Source organism: Macrosteles quadrilineatus, unplaced genomic scaffold, assembly GCF_028750875.1.
Source record: "Macrosteles quadrilineatus isolate MER2022 unplaced genomic scaffold, UCM_ALF_1.0 Scaffold_7__1_contigs__length_78375512, whole genome shotgun sequence".
Classification (NCBI taxonomy): domain Eukaryota; kingdom Metazoa; phylum Arthropoda; class Insecta; order Hemiptera; family Cicadellidae; genus Macrosteles; species Macrosteles quadrilineatus.
The window spans coordinates 20185702-20213627 of NW_026542600.1; the positions used below are offsets into that span (position 1 = coordinate 20185702).

The 27926-nt window shown below is 35.7% G+C and overlaps 1 protein-coding gene across 1 annotated transcript; it reads left to right on the top strand.

Annotated features, from left to right (window-relative positions):
* On the top strand, positions 1-26611 carry LOC128998710 (ERI1 exoribonuclease 3-like). The gene is made up of 6 exons (XM_054424962.1): positions 1-616; positions 6546-6728; positions 14935-15066; positions 20022-20231; positions 24252-24348; positions 25376-26611. Exons 2-6 carry the CDS (start codon positions 6570-6572, stop codon positions 25450-25452), a joined length of 675 nt encoding a protein of 224 aa, XP_054280937.1. The 5' UTR covers positions 1-616; positions 6546-6569; the 3' UTR covers positions 25453-26611.
* The last annotated feature ends 1315 nt before the right edge of the window (positions 26612-27926 follow it).

Genomic DNA, 27926 nt, shown 5'->3' on the forward strand with positions numbered 1-27926 from the left:
TCCTTTCAAAGTTTCACTTCAAAATATGTTAGGATTCTTTACCAATTTATTTGTTTTAGTTTTATGGTAACTGTAAGAAAAGTATAATGCGCTACTCGAGTGCAAAGTGCAAGTAGTATTTCTCTCGAGTGAGTCAATTGCTCACTAGTTGCACAAATAACTATTTCTTCTACTCCATTTGAAGATCAAGCAAGATGGAGCGATGGAGGTACTTTTAACACTTTGTGATCTTGATCTTGAAGCATTAGAAGAATTTATTTCAAAAAATGAAAACGAGGAACACAAATAAATAGTTATGGATTGAACGTTCAAGAACAATCGATGGAGCCAGAAAGAAAGGTGTTAAGTGTTTTGAAGTGAGGTTAGATTAGGAAGGTAAAGGTTAGGTCACCTGTTATTATGAACCGACTCATTAATTTATGCTACTTCCAGACTGTTTTTGCACAATTAAATAGTGGGTGAAACACAATGAAATAACGATATCAAAAATGCTCAAAACACACATAGGCTAAATGATAATTTGAAATAATTATAAGTTATGAATTGACCTACAGGTGCATAGCCTACACAGTGGTACAAGGAAAAGTAAAAGCTCGGGAAAGCGGCCAAATCAAAAGTAAGATTTTAAGTAAGGTTAAGATTTTACTTGTAAGTTTACACTGTAAAATGTTAAGCTTTAAGCCGATGACAGCCTGGTGATTTATTAATATTTTATCTTAATGCCTAGCCTAGCCTACTTCTGGGCTATCTAAGTTAGGCCCATCAAAATTAGGGGGTACAGTTTCTTAACTGGGCTATGCTAATATCGATACCATTTACCATTTACCATGGGTCCTCCTCTTCACAATCGTTGAGACTGGAGAGTCGTCAGTTCTTAATGTGGGAAGTTGTAGCCTATTTTGTGTGTGTGTGTGTGAGCGTCTAAATGGTGTTGTTAGGTGTCTTAGGTTGGATTCAGTTTCTGTTGTGATATTTATGCTCCTCATAAAATTCATTCAGGTTCTATTTAACAGGTAGGTTTTGAGGGTTTTAGCAAATGTGTTAGCCTATAATAAGCAAATGTGTTATAATGTGTAATAGGACACAGCACATAAGGATCGACTGGCGGACACAGGTAATTTAACCTTTTATTGTATATCATACCGATCCGGAACAACAACAAACAACATAAAATGAAAATGTGTTATTGTTGTTTATGGTTTTGATATTTTCTGGCAGTAGGTTGAACAATTTTATTCCCATGTATGAGGGTGTTTTGCTTGTTTTTTGGAGTCGATGCTGTTGAAGGTTTAAATTCTTCCCTGATCTGACATTGTATTCGTGGCATTCATGTCAGGATGGGGGCGGATTTAGTTTGGTGTGGATTATGGTGTCCAGGATGTATTGAGAAGTCAGGGTCAAGATATGGTGTTTAATGAAGAGTGGTTTACAGTGGGCTTGGTAGTGAGCCTTGTCTATTAGTCGTATTGCCTTTTTCAGAAGTAGGAAAATTTGTGTCAGGTGTGTTTCGCCAGCTCCTCCCCAAGCTATATTTCCAAATTTCAAGTGGGATGCAAAGAGCGCATGGTATGCCGTTTTGTTAGTTGTTGGTTGTTGTATCAGTGATCTCTCTGATTCTTCTCAGGGCAAACAGGGCCGTTGATAGTTTTTTATGGAGGTTCTCAATGTGTGGTTGCCAGTTTAGGTTTTCATCCAGTATTATGCCGAGGAATTTGGTTGATTTTGTGTCTGAGTCTGTTCTATTGTTGGTCGTGAATTTAATGTGGACTGTTTTGGATTTATTTATGGTTGGGTTGATGTCTTGTCAGATTTCGCTACGGTAGCGGTTTGTATTGTTTCATCTATTTTTTGTTTTTCTGTTGGTTTGTCAGGGACGATGATGGTTGTGTCATCTGCGAACATGATACAGGTGTGATCCTCAGGAAGGAGTGTTGGAAGAGCGTTTATGTAGATAAGAAAAAAAAGAGGTCCAAGGACCGACCCTTGGGGAATTCCGGTGGTGGTTTTTTTAAGTTTGGATCTTGATTTTGTTTTGATGTTTTTTGAGTTGTATTCTATTTATACAAGTTGTTCTCTGTCTGTTAGGTAACTCTGGATCCAGGATAGTGCATTGCCGGTGATGTTGATAAGTTTGAGTTTTTCAATTAAAATGCTTCTGTCCAAGCTATCAAACGCCTTTTCGAAATCCAGAAATATACCATTCGCTTGTTGCTTTTTTTCCCAAATTTCAGTTTGTATAATCAGTTTGTCTTGGCAATGTTTTATTATCTTATTTGAGATTTCGTCTAGCCCTGATGAAGTTTTGGGGGGTAGGTGTTTGAAAATTTGCTCCAGATCCTTTCTTGATATTGTTTTGAAGTGTGTGAGGCTTGTTTCCCTGTTCTCTCTGGTCGGTTGTCTGTGCTGTTGTTGTGTTACTAGGGTTTGTGAGTGGTGGTTGCTGCCAACGCTGACAAAGAATGAATTGAGGCTATTAGTGATTTTGTTCGGATCAGTAGTAGGTTTCCCATTTATGTTGATGGTCATATTTGGGTTTTTGTGCTTTTTATTTTTCCGTTCTCTGTTTATTGTTTTCCATACATGGTCTTATTTTTGTTGGAAGACCCTGAAATTGTTTAAATGGTGTGCTCAATTTTTTTTTTGTTTTAATGTTTTCATCATATGTTTTTTTGAGAGTTGCATATATTTTTTTGTCTTCCTCTGTGTTGCTTAGTATGAATTTGTTATGAGCTGTGCTTACCAGGTGCCTCAGATGGATTTGATTTTGGTCCCAGAAGACGTGGTTGGGTTTCTGCTTTAGGGTAATGTACCTTTTTGGCATGGTGTTATTTATTTCAATATTCTTGTGAAATTTTTGTATTTCTTTTCAACACTTGGTGTAGAGTAGACTTCCTCCCAATCCTGGTTTCTGAGGCTAAGTTTCAGATGGTCAAGTCTGTCTGTTGTGGTCGGTATAATGAGCTTTTTTACTGGTTTATTTTGTTCAGCAGAGTGGTTAATCATCTTGCATTTCATCCCTAAATGATCCAACATTGGAAATTTCTGGGTGTTGAGGGTCAGGTTTTTTAGTCCCAAATTTGTAGCACAGAGATCGATAGGCCTACTACTGATTGAGGTGGGGGTTATTCTTGTATAGGGGATGTCTCCAGCTTCCAGGTTGTGTTCCAGTAGAAAATGTTTAAGTTTGATGGTGTCGGGTTCTTGGGGTTGAAGTAGGTTTACGTTTAGGTTGCCCATAAATATAATATCCTTCTTCTTTTTTGAGTATGTTGAGAGAAGTGCGTCAATGTATTTTAAGCAGTTGTCGAGGTTTGTTGATGGCGATCTATATGCTCCGATGATGATAAGTTTTTGATCTTGGGTAATGAGGGTTACTATTTCAGAAACTAGTTCTTCGCAAAAGGCATCTGTATTGATCTTGGAGTAATTGTTTTGATTTTCCTCTTTAACGAAAGCAGCTATCCCTCCCCATCTGTGTTGTTTTCTGGAGTAGTTGCTAAGTAACATGTATCACTGTATGTGGATGGTTTCCATACATTCAGCTAGGTGGCCATGTTCAGAAATTATTAGCACATCAGGATTTATTGAGTGAAGTTCTATGTCTAGCTGGTTTATTTTTTTCTGTAGGCCTCTTTGGATATTTATATAGGCCTATAGTACTGTTAGTTCTTTTTTGTGGTGAATTTTGTTGGGTTTTGTGGCAGATTGGTTGCATTTGATTTGGCTTGGTTGGTCCTGTTCCAGGTCTAAGTAGTAGCGATGGTGATGATTTTTTGCGAGTTTTTTGACAGGGTAATTTCAGGGTAGGTTGCTGAAGTCTCGTGGCCGTCTTCATGTTTGTCCTCTGTAGGCCTACTTTGGACAAACTAAGTTTGTGTTTGATTTTGTGTTTCAGTGGCCATAGTATGTGTTATTTGGGGCACATTTATATTTTCGCAGTTGTTGGTCGTATTAGGGAGCAGCGGTTGTTTATGAATTGGTTTGTCTTTGGGAATAGGCCCATTTTGTGTGTGTGTCAACTCGAGGTGTTGCTGTATTATTTCCACTATAGGCCTAGGGCAGGTCAATTTGGAGTTCTTTATGATGGTGTGTGCAAGGGTTGTAGCTCCTTTTTTGTTGGGGTGGATCCCGTCCGGTCTGTAGTTGTCGTTTTCACAGGCTCAGATTGTGTCTATATAAATTATTCTTAATTGTTCACACATAAACCTATATGCAGCGTTTGTGTCATTTATGTATCTGTCTCCAACATCTCTTCTGTAGAGAAGGCCGTTAACGAACCACTGAGTGTTTGGGAATTTTTTTCTGGGATGCCTCAATAGTTAGCCAGAGGGGTCCTATTGTATGGTTTGGGGTTTCTCCGCTAGCTACGTTGTTGGAGCCTATGTTTATTATTACTTTCCCAGGGATTTGTTTGGCCTCACTTATAAATTTGCTTACGTCCCTTATCTGTGCTCCTGGCATGATTTCTGTTGTGATATTTAGTTTGTAGTTGTTTTTGATGATGCTGGCTGCAGCTCTGAGGGTCAAGTTGCCTATAAGTAGTGCTTCAAGCTGTGTTTTCATCGGGTCGCTGGTCAGTCCAGGTCTATTTTCTTGGTGGTTAGTCTTGTATTGGGTTTCTGTATCGCAGCTGATGTTTTTAGTATGTTCATGTGCATCGTTAAGTTGGGCGGAACAGATTTCCTTCATTAGGTCTATAGTGTTTGGAGGGTGAGAGTTTAAATCGGGTTGTTTTAAATGGTCGTAGGTGCTCAGGTGGCTGGCTGTGCTGTTGATAAGTTCTCGGACAGTCTCTTCCATCTTCATTATAACTTCCATCTTGATGGCCACTATATCGGAGAGTTTGTCATTTTCCATTTTTTTAATCCTGTAATTGTTTTTGTAGTGTTCTAATATCCTCCATGAGGAGTTCTACAATTTTTTTCATTTGGTCAGGTTTTGTTTCATTAGGCGTGTCTTCTTGTGGGCTTGAGGCGTTGGGAGTTAGGTCACTTTTTCCTAGGGTGGGGCCTAGCCCAGAGTTGCAAGGTCCATTGTCATTTCTCACCGCAGGTCTAAGTTTGTTGTTCAGTCCTTGCACATCCAGTTAAATAGAAGTTTGTCATTTATCATGCCTTTTTACTGCTTGTCTGTTACATTTACACATTTAATGTGGTACCACACTGAGCAGTCACATTCAATGGCTTTGTCATCATTTCTTATATCTAGTTTACATGTAGCACATAGTGGTGTAGAGTCATTACTCCCAGTCATCTTATTCTAGGTTTGGTTGGGTAAGAAATCTTTGGTAAGGTGGTTGGTTTTTGGTAGTGGGGGGTTGGCAGGTGTTTCTAGGTTTGGGTTAGGGCTGGAGGTTTGATGTTGCAGGTTGAAGGTTGCAGGATAGAAACTATCGATTGGATTAGTAAACCTTAATGCAATTTTTTCACAATCAGCAAGTTTGGTTGGTTAGGTTAAGTTATGATAGATAATTTTATAATATATATATTTAAAAATATTGATTATTAATCAATGTTTTCAATTCTATAGTTTCAATCAATATTAGCATAGCCCAATTAAGAAACTGTACCCAAATTAGGCCCTACCTTTTATAGTTCTAGCCTTTGATTGGTAAAGTAGGCTAACATCAGGCCTAGAATTAAGTTTTTTTACAATTCCTATATTGAATCTTCTAATACTTTTCATTGAAATGGCGACCATACAAAGTAGGTACAGTAGTCGCAGTTAGTCTGGGCGCGCGGACCCTTGTGTACTAGCCGTGCTGAGAGTAACGGCTCGCTCACCATCAGAGCCTCGCTGAACAACCCCAGAGAGCCGTATGGGTCAGATGTTTTGGGAAATGAGCAATAAACACTCCTCTCTACACCCCCCGCCCTAGCGCGGCCGCGCGCCCAGACTAGCTGCAACTACTGTAAGGTAAGTTAGTGTAAGTAAGTGGTGCGATTTTGTAGTCTTGTTAGTGACTAATGCCGATATATTCCTTTGACGCAGCTGTCAATTAATGTGTATTTCTAATGGGATGGTGGCCTCGCCCTGGAATCTAGCTAGGGAGGTTTTCAAATTGTGGATAGGTCTATTTAAAGGCATGCACTGTGGGTGCAATATTTCCTGGCATGGAGTAATGTCCGCACAAGTGAGTACTACGACTATCCGCAGTACTAGGCCTATCCTGTTAATTAGACTAACATCAGGCCTGGGCTTAAGCTTTTTACGATTTCTATATTGAATCGTCTAATGTGTATTTCTATACTGGAATTATGGCGTCTTGTAATACAGCTAGAGAGGTCTCAATTGTGGATAGGGCTCTTTAAAGGTGTTCACTGTTACAGTTACTAGATTAGGAATGTAATGTGACGTCATTTGGAACAGACATGCGTGGTAGCGGCGCGAGTCTGACGTGCGAATAGCCACTGCCTTGTTTATGAAGAAGAACAGAACTAGCACCACTCACCTGGCTCTCACTAAGTAACACACTAACACAGCATAGATAAATTTACTTTAACATTACTAGTAATGTGTGAATATAATTTTCCGCTTTTTTGTAGGTCCTTAATCTTATATACAGATAAATGGCGAGATATCATTCACTGCTTCATTGGAGAAAACAAATGCCATCATCAGGTAGTATTACTAAAACTATGAAGTTTGGAAACTTCCAAAAAAGGTACCATTATTTGATATTGGACTTCGAAAGTACTTGTGAATACATGGTTTCATTGAAAAATCAGGTATGGGTTCCATATAATATAATGGCAATAAAATATCAGAATATTTAGTTATAATTTGCTGTAGGCCTAGTGAATGTGTTAAGCATGAGTTATGCAAATTGTTTGCAGCGCTGGACTGAAGGAATAGTTTAAATTCATTATTTTCTCCTAGAGGCTCATAGGATAATATCAAATTAATTAATGCTTTCACTTAATAGGTCATGTGTGGTGAAGGCTAAGGCCTTCATAAAACAAATAAGTTAAGTTATGTTTAGTTAACTTACTTTAGCCTACATAAGTCATTGTAAACTTACCTGTGAGTGACTTATGTTGCAACCAGTGAATAACTAAACTTCGTAGTTTATTACTAACTTATAGTTACAGAATAAGTATATGCTTAACACGTTCGCTGCTACGGACGTTCCGGAACGTCAAACGGGCCACGGCGCCGTTCATTGATGTTTAACGCTACCATGGAGCAGCCAGCTCGTCACGAGCGTCCTATATTTCTTTGCAGCTCGTGGGGACGTACTTTTCTGACGATAAAAAATATAGGTAGTTTCCCAAAATCACCACCAGGGTTGTTTAGAACAGGGCTTTGTCCCACCTCTTTCCTGCTAGATAGCGACACTACTTTACCGACTGCAACCTGGGTAGTGCTGCTATCTATCCAGTTTCCAAAGCCAGTTTTATTGCAGAAAATTGCCATCCAGTACAACTACTGTTGTTTTTACTGTAATTCAGTGTATCGGCAGCAATGTTTACGCAGCGGTGAGCGTTAGTTCAGCTCCTGGAGCCCTCCCGGCATCTAGCGGTCAGCAGCGAACGTGTTAAAGTGATCTTGCTTTAAAAACTGTTACTTATTGGTCAGTGGTTTTATTTGTCAAAACACCTGGCATCCATAATTTCATAAAAAAGTGTAGGCCTATTCCCGTTTGAAGACTGAATGACACACTAGTGTTTGCAGGTACATTTGACCAATTATTTAAGTGCCTGTGGGTTGTCAGCACGGCTACCATGCCGTGAAATGCTGTGGCTTGCTAGGGCTAAGTACCTATTTTCTGAATCTTAGATGCGAGCCTAAGCCTAGCCGATGCGAGGTTTGTGGACTATCGTGAAACAGTTTAAACATCATGATCATTTTCTCCAGTTTTTGCTATAATAATATAAAATTGTTAGGTAGTGTTTAAACATAGTAACTATATATTCTGCCGTGCGGCTCCAGGATTAGAATAGACGGCAGTATCCCCTGCTAGAGGTGAATAAAATTATAAAGAGGCGACTAAAAGTTGGGGAGCACACTAATTTTCTTTGGTGCCTTCTCTCCATAACAGCATTTGGTATTTCGTGGCTGCAGTTCATCCTGTGACTGCCATATATAGGCCTACAGTAGACTCCCTCTTATCCAGACACCTTTTGACTGGACTTCGTTTTAACCAGACTAGATTCGGTAGAAGTGACATCTCTTTATCCGGCCAATTTTTATCAGCACATCGGTTTAACCAGACTAGATCGGCGGGAAGTGGGCGGTACTGAAACGACTGTTCTCGTGGAAAAGATTTGAGACCAGTGATCACGTGTCTAAAAACACTGTTCTCCTAAATTTAAGTCAAATACTGTATACAGTATGCATTTAAACGGTCCGTTTAAACAAGTTTTTTGGGGCGTCGGTTTAACCGGAAAAACCTCCTCGGGGCCGAGGCCAGTCCAGATAAGAGGGAGTCTACTGTACCCACCAAAACCATTGACTTTTTATTCTGGTGATAGGTGGTGTCTAGGGGGATTAACTTCAAGGAGGGGACGCTTTGAAGTTTCGTTGAAGCCAGCGTGGCCGCGTGCTGCCATCAGTGCCGTTTTATGTCTCCCTCCACTCATACTGCGTTCTATAGGTTTCAACACTCAAATCATGAGTACCTAATGTGTCTATTTGAACAATTTTCTGTGAAGAGAAATAAAATAAGTCCTTTTAACGTCTAGGCCTATGATAAAAGCACTATGGCATCAGAAGATGCAATAACTGAAAGTTTAAATCAAATCAAATCAAATATGTCTTTATTCATAATATATACAATTTATGTACAATGAATGGTGTCAGGTCTTATTTCTAAGAAATAAAAATAAGTACCTAAATTAAAATTAATCTATTTACATGTGATGTATCAAAACCAAATCTCAAATCTCAAAACCATCAAAACTTAGGAAAAGTTTTGATTTGGAGACTAGATCACCAAGTTTCGAGATTCAAAAGTTTCAAAATTGAAGATTTTGGCAGTTTTATTTTTTAAACTGCTGACATTTTTTTGTGCCATTGTTATTGTTTTTAATGCTGTTTCCAAACAAGCTGGTAGAAACAGAGCAAACATCACCATTAACAGTAATGAAACAAGTAAATTTTATTCTGAACTTCAAAAGGTATCTTAAATACTATAACTGGTACAATTCAGTTTCACATCAATATTTTTACTAAACACAAAGATATATTGACCACTAAATGTTCTTATTAATCTAATATTCATGTTTATGTTGGTGTTAGAAGTTTAATTTTTTTTTTGTTGGTTGTTTATGAAAAATTATGTTGTATTGGGTTTTAAGATTATCAGTCTGTAATGGGAATATAGTAATAGTAAACGTTATTAATTTGTCAAATATTCCCACAATACAAAGTAAATTATATTTGCCTCGGATAAACCCACATAGGGGGTTCGACCCTTATAGTAACAATTTGCCTGGTGGTAAGGAGATACCTCAGGAGGTGAAAATATTACCCACATCTAGTAATTAATAGATATTTATTACATGAACTACAACTGCGGCAATACATACATAGAAATGTGTTTTAAACGATACTCAATCACAACGGTTTACAGTTTGTTGAAATGTGCTCCTTTCTCGTGCCAAATCTACACTACACACTTCACACCTCATGGGCGAATCGTAGCACTTTATTACATGTAATGCGATATCTCAAGATAACCGATACATAATGAATTGGTACATTTACAGGATGATTGATAAACTGGATTTCGTGAAGAGACAGATGCCCCTCCCGATATTCTATAAAATCATATTTACAAATTACGTCGTACGAGACAAATGCCCCTTGCGACTTGATACGTGAATTAATTTGATGGCGGGTATAATTAATTTGGATATACTACCGACGCGCGAAACATGTGCCTCACACGGATTAACACGTAAAAAAGTATCCAAAAGACCTCCGCACTTCAGAGACTAAATACAGTGGAACATTAGCTCGACCTTACGACTGAACGCCTATTAAGCTGATTTTGTTAAGACAGATTATTCCCAAACGTACGGTAATATCACTATGCCAGACATATACCCCACACGGAATATTACGCGTAACGTAACACTTTATATAAACTCTTCGTAGCACTTTAAAATACAAAAATAAGATCACAATTCAAAAGGGGACTTTAAATTGGAGAATTACCGATAAAATAACACTCTCTGTATATGTGTCACCATGCGAGATAAGTACCCCACACGGGACACGACACATACACACGACTTAGGCCCGATTTCACCAAACTTTTAAACCGCCGTTAAGCCTTGCTCTAACTGCAGTTAGCTCTTAACTGACGAAATCGGATTTCACCACTCGCCGTTAGCGCTAGTTTAGACTAAACCGTCATTAGATAATTAACTGCCCAATTTTGACCGGTTAACTTCTTTAATCTTTCGTTAAGTAAATATCAGCTGGTTTTAAGTTAAAAGTTTATATATGGAAAGGCGAAATGGTAGAAGAGAAAACGGTACGAATTAGCTTTTGAAAGTAAGTGATGTGATGGCAATGAAGAGTAGCCTATGTTGTTCGCCTAACTAGGTGGATAAGAGAAAGGGTTAATGATTTTAATAACAAAGATGAAATTGATTTTATTATTAGATATGAACTATCAAAACGTTTAGCCTTTTTCTTTAGGAAATGAATACAAACCACTGTAGTGGTTTGTGTTTAGGCTATCCCACATAGTGCATTGCTTTAGGTTATCCCACAAGGCTTTTAAGTTAAGGCGTATATCTGTGATCAGCGACCGCATTGGACTGATTGGCGATCAAGAGCCGTACTCTTTTATCCCGGCTAAAAAGAGTGTCCCGGCTCTTCTACCAACATTATCAAATTTATTATTTCATTGTTCGAAAAAATAGGCTCCCTTTTCCTTCTCCCGGCTTTGGGTAACCCTAACCCAACATTCAAACAATTGTTTTGCGTTCGGTCAGACGTAAGTAAACCAAAATCTAAACCTAAATTGTCATTATTCTGCTAGTATTTGATAGAAAATAATTATTTTGGTGTTATCTACATTGTGTCTCGTTCTTGTAATTCTTTTGACTCCAGTTTTTTTCACTACTTCAAATGTACCAAACTGGTTAGTGAACAATTAGAACATTGAACATCCCTGTAATAAGTTGGATTGGTGAGTCTTGACTCGACCGCAAAACTCAACCAATTTGTTCCTCGAATATGTTTGATCAACATTGATTTGCCTTTAATTACTTATGTTAATTGTTTTGGTATTTATTCTTGCTTTCTGTTGTTATTTTGCTCAGAATCTATTGTATTTTCCTGTAAGCTTGCTGTCTTCAGTTTTGTTTTCACTACCTCATAAACACTGATTTATTTTCTAGGTTATGTTTACTTGCTCCCGTAACAGCCCGGTATTATGACAGTTCACTGCCACTGCCACCTGGATTTTACTCTAAACTCTCGTTTATAAAACCAGCGTTAGTTTTGACGCGTTTTCGTTGGTGAAACCAGATTTCCTTAACTGTGGTTTAAATCATCGGTTAGTTTTAACCGAAGTTTAACTAAACCATCGTTAGCGAGAATTTGGTGAAATCGGGCCTTAATAAATTACACACTTCGTAAGTTATTAGAATACCACTAATATAGAACCGCAAATCCAGGGGGGAACTTCTAATTGAGGAGTACATGATAAAATAACACTCTAAAACAACAAAATGGTACACTCCGAAATAAACTTCTACTAACTTTCCACTTTACAAAAAAACTCAACCAAAATGATGTATTACTTGAAATTAAGAGGGCCTTTTATAATCGAACCGACGAGACATATGCCTCCGCTCGATTATATGGTGTAAAATTTCAAAATAGATTTAGAGCCTCGAGGTGAGAGACATTTGTCTCTAACCGAGAGTGAGAACGTTCGATACTTTAAGAACTCGATACTGAAAAATTAAAATCGAGACAAACTTTGAAAATCTGAGATTGTTAAAGAAATAAAATTTTTTGACTTTTGAAGAGATACTTACCCATTCGGAAATATGCCCCGATCGGTAATCAGCGACACTGCCCTCACTTACACATCTTCGAAAAATCATTACTCGATAGCTTGACAGTATGGCACTGAATGTCTTGGTCACCTCTTAGAGAAGTTTCGGTTTCGGTTTTGAGATTCTAAATTTTTGGTTTTGACCATCACTACTATTTACAAGTATAATACAGTAGACCCTACACCTTTTTACCAACAACGCCATTTAACTTGTTTTATTTAAAAACTCATTAATAGAATAACAAGTGTTCTCAATCATGAAAGCCTTACATTTTTTATTGAATTTCTTAATGTTAGTCTCACTTTTCAAACTTTCGGGCAATGTATTAAAGAATTTGGCACCCTTATATGTGGTCTCTTTTTTTATTCTAATCTATGTGTTTCTAATTTCAAATCATTTTTGTGCCTAGTGTTATAAGTATGATTATGGCCAAGAAAATTAGTGTTACTCATGTTTTGTTTCACATACATAACACATTCATATACATATAAATTAAATACTGACGAAATTCCTAGTTCACTAAACCTATCCTTTACTTGAGCCTTGTACTTCAAACCTAGCATGATTCTTATACATTTCTTTTTGAGTTTCAATATATTTTTTAAGTTTTTGTGAGTTGTTGCGCCGTATACACAAATGTTATATGCCAAATGTGAGTGAATCAAGCTAAAATATATTACTTTTAAAGTGGCTAAATCACAAAATTTAGATAATCTTCTAAGGACATAAATTCCTGAATTCATTTTTCCTTTAACTTTGTTAATATGTTTATTCCAGTTTAAATTGCAATCCACAATTAAACTCAAAAATTTTGCATCCGTTACTTCTGAAATAATGTTGTCATTTAATTTCATTTCTGTTGAAAAACCATTTTGGTTCTTATTTGTATTACAATTTATAAAGTTTATTTTATTTAAATTTATCTGTAAGTTTAGATTTGTCAAAAATGAAATTATGTTATTTAACTCTTCTTCTGCATATCTTTTAATATGTTCATCAGTTGGACCTGAAACTTTCAAATTTGAATCATCAGCATACAAAACTACTTTTTTGGCATTCTAATCCACAAATATATCATTAATTCCATTTAATTGAATAATTGGCCTAATACTGACCCCTGTGGGACTCCAAATTTTATGCACTGTGTTTTTTGTATTTTTGTTTGTTTTCCACTAGTTGTAGAAGCTATTTCAACAAACTGTTGCCTATCGGATGGATATGATCTGAACCGATCAAGTGCTTTGCCTTTAATTCCAAACTGTGTCAACATTTTAACCATGGTACCATGACAGACTCTATCAAATGCCTTTTGTAGGTCCATGAATAGTCCAATACATTTTTCACCCCTATCAATGGCATCAATAATGGACTCAATAAATTGAACAGTTGCTGTTTTGGTCGACTTTCCAGCCCTAACTCCATGTTGGTTGCCATTAATTAAACGGTTACTTTCGAGAAAGTAAACACAAATTTTACAATTTTTACTCTAAATTTATTTGATATTTCTTAACATAGCAATGAAATATGACTCTATGATTAAAAAAATCAAGAACTTATCGGCCAAGAAAACGTTTGACTTTTTATGAACTGCAACGTCTGTGGGTGTATTAAAAGTAAGTGCGACTTTAGATCTTTTCTTAACTTTGGTTATTTAAAATCACCTGTGTTGCACATAAATGGCTATGATAAATTATGCTAAATTTAAAATTGTATTTCACCATCCAAATTAAAACTTGTATTTTAACCTAAATTTTGTAAGCTTGTTTGTAAACTGTAAAAATAAAAATAAATAGTTATTAAAAAATAAAAAATCTATTTGGATAAATATATATATATTTATTTTGAAACTATAGATTGTTAATTTTTATGGACTTATCATATTGTTTTCAATGTAATTAAAGCTATCATATGTTCAAATTCCAGGGAAATTCATCTAACTTTGATCTTCAATAGTAATTAATAAATATTAATTTTCCCAGAAAACATTTAGGCCAACACCATTCGATAGAAAATCTAATTTACTTTAAGTATACCATCGATGAATAACAAAGGTGTTTTAGTTAAGCGGCAGTTTAATTCAAGTCAGCACATGTTGTGTTTTTCTCTTATCTCTCTCCTATGTTGTAGTGGCGGCTTTTTGCCACTCTACGGCTCCGTGTGCCCCTCTAGTGTTCTGCTAATGCTGGCTTCACCACAACATGTAGCCTATATTCCTATTCGCGTGCCCTCTCCTTAATGTTAATCCTCCTAGGTTGGTGGCTAGTCACGCTTAAGTACGGTATTTATTACTGTAGTACCAGAAAGTGATCTTGCTCGAAAAGCTGTTATTAGTCAGTGGTTGTATGAAAATAAATACTGTGGGATAATCCAGAGCTCTGATTATCTAATTACGGTACACAAACCTATCCAAATTACTATCAACCTTTGGAGTATCCCAGTGACAGGACTCGAGCGAGTCTGTTGATTGTTTTGGTGCAGTAATTTCCCGCATTGCATTATTTTACCTATTTATCGGGCAGGACCTCTGCATCACAACTGTTCACTGCAGGGTGTCCAACGTTCTGGTAAACCGACAATTCGCCCATGTTTTTCTTTTTTTTTAACTGGGAAAAACCATGAATTATATGTGAATTTGGCCTTTTTATCGGAAGTTTTCAATTTTACCACGATCGTGCATGATGACGATGACTTTCTGTGACCGTGGGAGATGATGATGGTGTCCACACGGCCGCGGGATGTAAGAAGGTAATATAGACTAAAGGTACACTGTAAGAAGGTAAATATATAACTTAGGCCTACTTAAGATTACAAGAGGTGAACAACTTCGATTTGACACTACAATTAGGACTAATATGCAAACCTCTATAATTAGTCAAATCATTGATTGTTAATCAGCTAACTTTTGTTACAGGAGGTGATAGAATTTCCCTGTATTTGGGTGGACTCAAATTTGAATGTTGTTTCAACGTTTCACAAATATGTGAAACCTGTATACAACCCAGTTTTAACACCTTTTTGCACTCAACTAACTGGAATTGTACAAGTAAGTTTTATGCAACCCTGTGTTAACTAATGATGTTTAAGATATATGCGAAGAGAAAACAGTCAGTCACTTTTATGTTTGAAGTAAATACATAAATTGATAGGTAAATTATTTTAATAAAATATGACTGAACTTATTCATGAGTCAAAAACTAGAAACAAAAACAATAACAAAAACAAGTTAAAAGTCAGCTGCAATTTAAACAATGTTAAAACATATCACTTCTTCCCACCAAGTTTAGGCTTCTTCAATTAACCTCCTCTGTGGCCTGAAGGTCCTTGTTGATCTTCGCAGCTGAGGAGGTACATTCGGGTGTGGTAAAGCTTCTGCAGTGGATGTTCTAGGTCGTAGCTGAGGAGTGAAATTCGGATGTTGTGAAGCTACTGTAGGGAATGTTGTAGGGCTAGGGAATACAGCTGGTGATCCATGGTTTTCTGAATTCCGAACATGTACTTCTGCATTTCGTACTTGGAAATCTGAAGAAGACAGTAGCTGTGGTAATTGTTTAATGCAGGGGTCGTCTTCCTCTTCCGATTCATTGTCTTGGTAAAATTTCCGCATTTGACTTGTATGTCTTTTAGTGTGTCCATTAGAATCAATCAACCATGTGTTCCTACCTAACTGTCTAAGTATGGTTCCTATTTTTCATTTTACTTTCCCTTCAACAAAAGTACGAATGTACACTTTACTCCCAATAGAAAAGCCTCTGGTTTTCTTATATCGCAGCAATTCAGAAGGTTCATCTCTTGAGTTTATCTCTTGTGAAGGTTTGATAAAATCTAATTTAGTTCGCAGATTACGACCCAAGAACAAAAATGCAGGTGTTTGTCCAGTTGCAGTGTGAGGTGTAGCTCGATAGCGAAATAAATATGTCCTCAAGTTGTCTGTGAACAAGCTAGGCTCTTTATTGTACTGTAATTTGTTCATAGCTCTTTTTTGCGATAAAGAAATTTTGCCCATATCTACTGGGAAAACACTTCATTTTACAGACCGACCACAGACCCTTGCTTACAATTTTTGGATCTAACAAAGGGGTACCTACCACAACTGCCAATAGACTTCAGCGTTGGGCACTAATACTGTCTAACTATACGTATGACATTGAATACATATCTACAAAAAATTTTGGCAAAGTCGATGGTTTGAGTAGATTACCGTCATTTCAACCTAATTCTTTTGATTCCAATGATGAGGGACACCATACAATAGTAGCGACAATTCAAACAGAAGTGCAGTCCGAGATTCCTATTACTTGTACTGAAATCGCTGAGGAGTCGGTTAAGGACCCTGTTTTGAAGAAGGTGATGCACTATGTAAAAGTTGGTTGGCCTAATAAGTGTCCAGATGAGAACTTGAAGCCTTATTTTTCTAAGAAAGATGCACTGACTCTACATAATAACTGTCTTCTGTGGGGAATAAGAACTGTTATTCCACCTAAATACCGAACTTACATCATGAACTACTTGCATGAATCTCACAATGGCATGGTCAGAATGAAGTCAGAGGCTCGGGGTCATGTGTGGTGGCCAGGTATGGATGCTCTAATTGAACAGACTTGTCACCGTTGCCGTGAATGTAACTTGTTTGCAAAAGATTTACCAAGTAAAAAACATCTATTCAACTGGCCTAAAGAAAGTGAACCTTGGAGTCGAATCCATTTAGATTTTGCTGGACCATTTTACGGACAAATGTTTCTCTTAGTAATTGACGCTTTCTCGAAATGGCCAGAAATAGTACCTATGTCCTCTATTACCACAGAAAAGACAGTAGAAGCGCTCAAGAATTTGTTGTGTAAATATGGAATACCTAGAACAATCGTCTCAGACAACGGAACTTCATTTACTTCGCAAGGTTTTAAAGATTTCTGCTTGCGTAATAATATCAAACATATTACGACTCCAGTAGCTCACCCAAGTTCAAATGGACAAGTGGAGAAAAATGTAGATACCTTTAAAATTAAGTGTGCCGTGAATTTTGTACAATGGCCACTTTTGTTACAAAAGAGTTCCTTATTAGAATCAATTAATTTACTTAAGCTCATTCTTGGAAGTGAACTTTGAAACCCTGACCTTGAAATGTCATCAACTTCCTTGGAAACCCATAAAGAATCACTTTGTAATGAATTAAGTGGCAATTCGTTGATTTTAAGCTCCTCAATCCAGTCTCTACCTAAAAGATCCTGAGTGCCACCTTCAGCAACGTACAGCTTTAGCTCTCTTTTAGTTTTCCTGAATGCCACTTTAACTGTTTGTTCACCAATCAAGTTTATGCAATGGCCACTATAAGATGTCAGTTTTGTATTTGAATGTAACAAAGGAAATTGTCCCAATCTTTCCCAAGTTCGTTGACATATAACAGAAACACAACTTCCTGTATCTAGTTGCATATTAATTAAAATACTATTGATACAGATAGAAACCCAAATTGGAGAAAATACACTGACGTTATGACACTGAAGACCAAGAGAAAAAATAGCTTCATTTGTCAACTTAGGTGAACAATCAAGTATGTTAGAGTCGATAAAGGTCCTAGAATCTCTTCCTGTTTCATTGTCAGTGAAATTTACTTGTCGGTTGTACGTTCCTTTTCCATGTCCACCAATTTTTTTGTTTTGAAAATCTGTTCTCCTTTTAATTTTGCAAACTTTTGCTAAGTGACCTTTTGTATCACAATTATTACATATTGCATTTCTAAATCTACATTGGTTCCTAAAATGGTTACCACCACAAGAATAGCATAAATAGTTTGAATTTGTATTTAGAACCTCTCCATTGCTCTCATTATCGGAAAATGAAATCAGATTTTTCTTTGCTGAAGTAGTAAAAACTGAACTTAATGTTCTAGCAAATTCAAGTACAGTATTGAAATCTGTGTAATCTTTCTGAAGTAAATTAGCTCTAATAGAATCTTCATTAATACCCATTATGAAGGATGTAATGAGAGCATCTTGATAAAAGTCACCAGGGAAATCACAACTGCTGGCTAATTCTTTTAAGTTACTTGCAAAGGTGGACAAAGATTCAACACCTTGTTTCAGTGAAAAGAATTTTACTCTTTCGGCAACTTTAAACTTTACTGGTTTGAAATGTTTTACCAGAAGTTCATAAAGTTGTTCATAAGTGAATTCACTAATTTCTTTTGGCTTGCAAATAGTTACCAATGTTTTAAGAACTGTACTATCTAGGCAGTCAATGAATAAACATCTTTTAATATCATCATTTGTAATATTGCCCAAACATAAATTTGCCTTGAATTTAATATTCCAAACATCAATGTCGCATGAATTAGGGTTAAATTTTTCACATCTAGGTTGACTTACCAACATAGGATTATTAAGAGTTGCTGGTAATGTATCTTCAGACATTATAATGAATTAGACTGTGGAATTGAATAAACTATCTTGCACTCTAAGTTTTCCATAAAATCATCCTCGTCGCCAGTTTTATGTTTGAAGTAAATACATAAATTGATAGGTAAATTATTTTAATAAAATATGACTGAACTTATTCATGAGTCAAAAACTAGAAACAAAAACAATAACAAAAACAAGTTAAAAGTCAGCTGCAATTTAAACAATGTTAAAACATATCAGTCACATACTGTAAGACTATAGTAGTACAGAGATAATATAGTAGTAGACCTATTGTTTATGTGAGCTCAGTCGGTCGCGGGACAAACTGTAAAACTTGAGCGTGATGTCGTGTGTTTTGCCACCACTTAAAATTTTTTTTGTACAATATATTCTTGTACTACACCAGCTCACCCCTTGTTTTGCATGATTCCACATACAGGACTATGGACAGTTAAAAACAATATTAAAAAGCCACCAACCTCTTGAAAAAAAAATATTTTAATCTGTAGTCTGGTGTAGGCTATAATTTCTACTAGGCGGTCATCTTTATGCCTTCTTGATGTTGACAAATTGTCAATGTTTTAAAAAGACAACTTTATCCCTTGAATCATTGTAGACTGAAAAATAGACATACCCTAATTTGATTCACATTTAGAAATTGGAAAGACGGCGGCTGTTAAGCTTTGCGTACCATCCTAGTAACCTTTAGATCTTAGTACATTTAGCTGGGACATTGCAACTAGATCAAACTGAAAGGAAAACTAACTTGCCAAAAGCAGAAAATAAAACACTTGGTGTAATGTGAAAAACTGTAAACTAATGGTGTTTTACTAATTGGTTAAAAATTAGGTAAGTTACGTATCTTGATAAAATTTTATTTATTTTTTTCTGAGATTTTGAATCAACTACCTGTCATTTTATAAATAATTGAAATTATGCATGGTAATTCTCAGTGGAACGTGTAGGACACTCAAAGAACCGTGTTGACTACTGATTGAACTTTTATTTATGCTAGGCCAATTAAAAATATATTTTCATAACATGTTGGTGCAGACAAACCTTATATGGCTTTTGTACCTATTGTATAACACACATGTCCCCATTTTTTGTTGAATAAATAAATAGATAGTCTTTGAAATATTCAATATAGGTTCTACCTGTTAGGCAAATTTAAGATCAAAGCTTTTAATCTAACTAGCTATCTGAAATATTTATTAATAGCTAATGTAACATTAATTTTGTCATTAATTAGTTAACGTACTGATTTGTTTTAGAAGAAATATTCAGAAGCTTTCCTTGTGTATCAGTATAATTCAATTCTACGTAGTGATAGGGTATTTTGTAGTGTTGGGTAACAAGTGGATTTAGAAACCTCTCGCTACCAGAGTTTGATATTGAGATTGGCCGGTCATGTGGTTTTCACTACAGAGGGGATGTCCTGGAGTGTTACAATACACACATGTAGCTGGCTGTTCACTCTGTACTTAGGCTCTTGTTGATGTGGTAAAAAAGTGACTAGATTAATTATTCAAATAAATTTTAATTCTGTGTGTTATTTATATTAACATTTCAAGGAGAAAGTAAATCAAATGAACTGTTGCAGGAAATGGTTGAAAAAGAAGAAACATTTGATCAAGTGCTGAGTAGGTTTCTAACTTGGATTAAGAATACCGAGGCTACTATTGGGAATCAACAAACCAAAACCTTTATAACCTGTGGCGACTGGGATCTGAAAGTTATGCTGCCTAATCAATGTAAACTTTCTAAATTGCCTGTCCCACCAATCATGACACATTGGCTTAATCTAAAAAAGGTAAGCTGTAAACGTAATCACTGAGCTATAGCTTGTTTGAGCATCTGAAAGATATATCCACAATAAGTTGCACATGGCAGTTTCAATAGTTCTATGTATTTGCTTAATTTCAAAGGCAAAACCATTCAGAGTAAATCACTTTGTAACCGCACACCAACAAACTGAAACCTTATGATAAAAAATCTAAATCAATTAGAGAACTAGCTAGTTAATGGGAATCGTTCGTCACGGTCTGGGTAGTTGGTCCGACTTGGCTAAGAGATTGTAATTCTGGAGCAGACGACAACACAGATCTCATATCTTGATGAAATTATAGCACCTACAGGACACAGCTGTTGATTGATTGAAGAAATTGATTTTTAGTATATAGTTTCCGGTTTTTTAATAACGTGAATAATTATGGTTGTATTTTAACCAGAATAGCCTTTGAATTCCAACCATAGACTTCTAAGTTTTTCTTGAAGGGATCTATGAGCTTAAATAGAATAGTAAATTTGGAGAGTTTTCATTACAGTTAGAATTTTGACTATCTAAAAACAATTTCAACGTTGTAAAAAGTTTAAAATAGTTCCTAAACGTTGAAAACTTAAACATTTTTCTAATAATCACATAAAAAACTCCTATATCACTAACTAAAAAATCCTTTTGTTATTTAAGTTTAGGCCTAAAGAGAGTTTTAAGTCAATGTGTTTATGTCATCTGGGACAAACACTATTCTTAATTTTTGTTAATGATATAGACGGTAATATATCAGGCGAACTCTTCTTGTTTGCAGATGACACAAATGTTATATTAAAAGCCTCAAAAATACATCAATTAGAAATCGATGTTCAGAAATCAATAAGAGAACTAGAGAAAATGTTCCCTCAAAATGGACTACAGATTCAGTAATCCGGCAGATATACTGCCTATATACTACCGTCCTATATACTGCCGGATTAGTGAAAATGCCTTATTATTGGAATGTTATGAATAACACTTAAAATGCACTTAAAACACGTCTCCGATTGCGCTATTGCCGCGATCGAGCATGACGACCATGTCGTTTCTGTGACCGTGGGAGACGATGATAACGTCTAAACGTCTGCGGGAGATGTTCATGACTTTGCCGTGAACGCGCAAGACGACGGTGACGTTTCCGTGATTGCGGGAGTGAATAAGGATGTTTGCACGGCTGCGAGAGAAGATACATTTTTGCCGCGACCTTGGAAGACAACTGTAATGTCCATGACCGTGGGAGATGTTCATGATTTTGTCGCGATTGCGCATGACGACGATGATGTTTCCGTGACCGCGGGAGATGTTTATGTCTTTGCCACAATCGCGCAAGACAACGATAACGTTTCCATTACCGCGTTAGATGTTAATGACTTTGCTGCGATCGGGCAAGACGACGATGACGTTTCCGTGACCGCGGGAGCGAATAAGGATGTTAACACGGCCGCGGGAGATGATAAGATTTTTGCCGTGACCCTGGAAGACAACGATAATGTCTACATGACCGCGGGAGATGTTCATGATTTTGCCGCTATCGTGACTGCGGGATTGGATGATGTCTACACGGCCGCGGGAGATATTCAAAATTTTGGCGAGATCGCAGAAGACCTTAGCCGTCAAAAGATGCCAGATTACTGGAGTGCTGGAGTGGTGCGGTGCCAAATTAGAGAGGATCTACTGTATTGTTTAACAATTCAAATACACAAATTATGCAATTCAAGGGGGATAACTGTTCAAATTCATTAAATAGCAGCCTATTATTCCTGGCAGATTCCCACAAAGTATTAGGAATACAAATTGATTCAAAATTAAATTGGGGAGATCATAGGCCAATTCAATAACTAACACAAAATTTATTTTCTTTTCGCTATGCAATAAGTGTTACAATTGAGGCAACATCTCGGGAAGTATGTAAATTATTATATTATTGTTTCTATATTGATTCTATAATAAGGTATAGTATAGTAATCTGGGGGTCCAGTTCCAAAACAAAAAAACTTCTTAACGCAGAAAAAATCAATTGTACAAACCATGATTAAAGTGTCTATGAAAAAAAGTTGTAGGCCTCTTTTTAAAAGATTAAGGATCTTAACCATCGCAAGTATGTACATTTTTTAAATGGTTAAGCTATTGGCCTTTTATCACGGAACTGTTCCATGATGGCTCTATTGTAGGGACGGTCAAGTCTCGAAATTTCGGGAAATTTTAAATCTCGTTACACGAGACGAGATTTTTTTTTTGCCGACATTTTTATCGACAAGAATAAAAAAAAAAAAAAATTAAAAAAAAAATTAAAAAAAAAAAAAATTAAAAACGCCTGTAGAAAGTCAATGCAATACCCGCAATACAGGAGCGTGTTGTAGTTGCGTTTCCTTTGCGAAGGCGTTCTTATTTAATTAATTCTTTAAATGTAAATATTACTTTAGTTATTTTAATAATATTACTTTAATAACATTTGAGAAGTTTTGTTAAGTGTAAGCAGTGTGAGGAATGTTTTATTACTGTACTATAAAAAGTCAAAACAAGTAACTATTTTATAAAAATTAATATTGCTTTTATTTTATGATTTATTTTATTTTAGGATAAGTTTAACTCTATCCTAACTGATATCACTATGTTTTCTGATCGTAGGTATTTTTAATAAGTTAGGCGTGATTAATAAAAAATGTTATGCTGATGTTTTTTAATAAAAGATTGTAAATATTCTTGCCTATTATCATTATTTTTGTATTTAAACAGTCATCTAACAATGTTACAAAATCAGGTAAAAATTTTGAACGTGCATTTCCCGTTGTGTATGAGAAGGGAAATCCCGTCTCGATCTCGTCTCGAAATTTTATGAGAAATAAAAAATCTCGTCTCGTCTCGTCTCGAACTAAAAATCCAATCTCGTCCATCCCTACTCTATTGGGCTCAAAATTTGTATCACAGAACATTTTCGCTATGAGTACAATGCCACTTAAATTGGTAATTTTTAATTAATTTTTTAAATAATAATAACTAAGGTTAATTGTTTGAAAATACAATTAATTATGTCTTTTTGGCTTAGGGTAAAAAAATTAAATTAATAGGCTAATTTTATAATTTTTGGTATTTTACCAAAACATAATACTGTATGTTAAATTTTTAATTCTTTTGTATTTTTACATAGGGAATTGTATTCTTAACACATGTTAGGGGCAAAAGAGTATATGTACTGGCTTTTTGGGCAAATAAAATTATCATGCTTTCAAAAAATATAAATGTATTTTTAATGTTATTTTTTTAGGCTAAAATATTTTTTTTTACTCTTTATTATATTTAAATATAATAATTATTGAAAGCAATAACATTTTGAGTAAATAAACATAACTTGCTATCTTGTATCTTCAAAAAGAAACGTTTTATAAATTTATAAAGACAAACCCTGCATATTGGCTAATTTTAATAGGCTAACTCAGTGACTGCAGGACACCTAAATATTCAGTCTAGGCCAATGGGTTAGTTAACAATATAGACAGTTTCGAAGAGTTCAAATTTACACATAATCATTCCACTTGTCTGAAACATTTATATCAATTCCCAGTACATCACTCTTTTTGAACATACACCAAAATACATTACAATTTTTAATAAACTACCGAAAAGAATCACCAACAATCCAGAAAACATACTTATAAAACAATTACACGAGTTATTAATTGAAAAGGCATATTATAAAATAGAAGATTTCTATTCTGATGTTTTCTAAACGGACAAGACTTAATTTAATTTTACAAACTAAATTCACGTTGAATACATACCTGATGCCTTTAATAAATTTTAGCAGGATTTTGATCTCATTTGTTTTTTTTTAATTGTAACTTTTACTTGATATCAGTAGTAATAATTTTGAGTTGTGTGAATATATTAGTCAGGCATATAGTTTTTATTTTTATTTATTTTTTTACTTTTTATTATGACGACACTCCTATCCTTGTACGTTGTACTTTTTAAGATGTTTATGAGTGAATAAAGAATTTTAATTTGAATGTACTTTTTCAGGTATTTTTTGAATACACTAATTACTATCCCAAGTCTCTGAAAGATATGTGTCACCATCTTGACTACAAGTTTACTGGAAGAGAACACAGTGGCATAGGTGAGTATCATGGGTTTTCTCTACACTTTTACCAACAATTTAAAACAGTATGAACAATATTACCTTACCTACCCTCTGGCGCTACAGCCCACTATGAGCCTTGGCCTCCATCACAATTTGTCTCCAATCTTCTCTATTTCTTGCTCTCTGTCTCCAATTCCCAATTCTCAGAATTCTCAAATCCTCCTCAACATCCTGCAGCCATCTTCTCCTTGGACTTTCTTGTTCCGTACATTTGACCATCTACAGTACGGTCCACAAGAGTCTGCAGTTGAGGGAGGAGCCTATTTACCACGTGACTTGTCGGAGAGGGCAAGCTTATAGCTGCTCGGGACCTGTTTTGGGCCAACCTGTATTGTTCTCTGCCCCGAGAAGGATATATGTGTATGTCCTGGCCTTGAGTTAGGCTGCACTTAAATTAAGAAAATGTGGCAGCTTCCAAGATATACAGAGAGGCAAAGTAAACAGGCCCAGCTCTCTGAAGATGGCCCTACATGACCCTCTCACCTATAGTTTAGCCACTCTTCGGAGGCTCTCTTTTAAAGACGGATCAACGTTTGGAAGTCCATACATACATCCAAAAACTCTACTCCATTTATGTCCACCGTTGCAGCCTAAGTCTAAAGGAACCTAACCTAAGGATACAATTTAAGTTATACTTGCGAGAGCGCAAATTTTCCCTTATATAATTTTCAGCCACCATTACAAGACCAAACGCCACATAGAGATAGTGACCATCAAGAACCGTAGTGGATTAAGTAAAGGACATAAACTGAACCAGCTCACTTGACTGTGATAGTAGATCAATGGTGACCTTAGTTTACAGACAATCCCTGTAAATCAACAAACTTTGGTCCATTTATCTAAGCTCAATAACTGGCGAATTCATGTACCAAAGGATATAATAATTGTTTCTTTTTCTTTATAGAGTACTTAGTGTTTTTGCAATCAAAGTTTTACTAATCTGTTTTGCTTGATTTGAAAACTACCATTTGTTTGATTGTAATGAAATAAAACTATGTTTCAGATGATTGCCGAAATATTTTGGAGATTTTGAGGATTTTAAAGGCTAGACATTTGATTCTTAGCTCGAAGCTAATGTAATTGACACTCTCACCATATTATATTGTACATTTTTTACTTTCTCCCCCTATACCATAGTATATGGAGAAAGTATTGTTATCGTCAAAATTTTCGAGTTTGTGTTTTGAGTGGATATATTCGTTTTGGGTCCCCCTGGACCCAAAAAAGTGGTTTTCGAAGTGATGTCTGTGTGTGTGTGTGTCTGGATGTGTACAGAGCTAGGGACTACACCCGTGGTCCAATTTCGATTAAATTTGGTATGTAGGTTCTAATCCATGGTATCTCCAGGCGTTTTTTCATTTTTTTGAAATTTTGATTTTTAACGGGGATTTTCCCATAAAAACCCTTAAAAAACCGGAAAAATAGGATTTTCTCAAAAATGGCCCGAACGGTTTTGATAAAAATTTAGTATGTTGTAGCCCTTTACATTCTGAACAAAATGGTACAAATCCCATTTCTGTAAATATGTTCAAAAGTTATTTTAAATTTTGTTATTTTCCCATAAAACAACGAAAAATAGGATTTTTGAACAAAATCCGGTTTTGATTTAACGTAGTATGTTATGGTCCTTACAATTTTGATAGCTTTTTTCATTTTTTAGAAATTTTTATTTTTAATGGGGATTTTCCCATAAAACCCCATAAAATAACGGAAAAATAGGATTTTCCCAAAAATTGGCCCAAACAATTTTGATAAAAATGTTATATGTTATAGTCCTTTAAATTCTGAACAAAATTTTACAAATCCCATTTCCATATATTTACTCTCACCGCTTACACATAGATAAAGGTTGTTGACAAACTTATGGGAGAAAGTATGCGTCAGAATGATGATACAGTTTATTATAGTAGTAATTTTCTGTATGTTCTATATGTGTTTTTTTATATATTCTATGTGTGTGTTCTATATATTCTATATGTTCTATATATTCTATGAGTGTGTTCTATGTGTATATACTTTTTGTAAGTAAACTGATCAGATTCAACCATCTCAGTTCAGATTTTACAATTGAAAAGTTTCTAGCCTATTTCTTTATTTAGTAGGGCTCTGATAAGCGGGACTTTAGTGTATGTATAAAAAAACTAAGCTATTAATTTTAGTTTAAGTATAAATTTAGCATACCTGCCAATGTAAATTGTTAAAAGTATTAACTGGCTAAATAAATTTGGATTTTCATTGATAAAAGAAAAATTTAGATTATTTTTCTATTCCTTTCAACCTTAAAACATAAAAAAATATTTTTCCTACAGTTACCTAACAATGTACATGTTCTCTCACTGATTTGAGAAAGCAAAGTGGCCAATTCGCTCATCAGTGAGACAATGTTAACATTGTCTCACTCTAATTACTTTGTCTCACTCCATATTTGCAACGTGAAGGCACGAAATAGCGAGCGCGTAACATGCAGGCAACGTCGTATGCGCGCGAAATACGTTGGCAGCACTGGCTATAAATCAGCTGGTCAGCTGTTGTACTGTTGTATTTGTCACTTCACGTTAAATGTTATATTAAAAGTTCACTTCTGTGTAAAAATAGGTTATGTTTCTTCACCAATTTATTTGTTTTATGGTAACTGTAGGAAAAGTATAATGTGCAACTCGAGTTCAAAGTACAATTGCCTCACTCGAGAAACCATTCCTCACTCGCCTACGGCTCGTGAGTAAGGATTTCTCTCGAGTGAGTCAATTGCTCACTTTTCTCACTAGTTGCACAAATAACTATTGTTTAGGATTATAGTTAGAGAAGTCAATTCACACATGTACATCACAGTTCAGTCATGTCACAGTCAACCAAAATATTCTTTAATGGATTTCCTATTCAGTTATCTACTTTCATTGGGCGTAGGTCCGTCAGTCGCTCTGTCGGCGTCCGTCTGTCAATTTCAAATTTCTTTCTACCGATATTTTTGGATCCTTCGGACACCTAATGGACGTGTTTGAGGTAAAAAAAGTCTTTTTGTTATTTAAATGATTGTGTTTATATTTTGAATACTGTTTGTAACAATAAATAAATAAATAAAAATGTCTTATTAAGCGTTTCTCTGGTACACCAGCTTTTCAGAACAACTTTCGTCACTATGCTAAATATCTTATTCTACTGTTTGGCCGTTATAAACTTACACAATAATTACAAATTTTTTAAAAACATATCTTCAAAAGGTTTTCTTTAAGAGGTTTCTTTAAAGTTTTTTCTTTAAAAGGTTTCTACATGCAACAACCTTCAGGCCGTCGGGTAGACCATTGTACAACGAGGGACCAAAATATGAGAAGCTCTTTCTCCCAAGCTCTAGAGAAACTCTTGGGAGGTGAAGCCTCCCACCATGACGTGTCCTGCGCTGGGAAACCTTGTCGCGAAGAGAAAGCCTCTCGTAAATAGGCGGGCTTACAAAGAGAAACGCTCTGTGGGTCATGCAACACGTCAACAACCTGCACATGGCTTCAACGGGAAGCAGACTAGCTACTTCTCGTAAGGGAGAGACATGATCAAATTTTTTC

Bases quoted from the DNA above. Each gene is read 5' to 3' on its own strand.
- LOC128998710 (XM_054424962.1), top strand. From the start codon at position 6,570: ATGGCGAGATATCATTCACTGCTTCATTGGAGAAAACAAATGCCATCA. The intron at 6,729-14,934 runs GTATGGGTTCCA...CTTTTGTTACAG, and splicing joins TGGTTTCATTGAAAAATCAG to GAGGTGATAGAATTTCCCTG. The intron at 24,349-25,375 runs GTGAGTATCATG...ACTATGTTTCAG, and splicing joins AAGAGAACACAGTGGCATAG to ATGATTGCCGAAATATTTTG.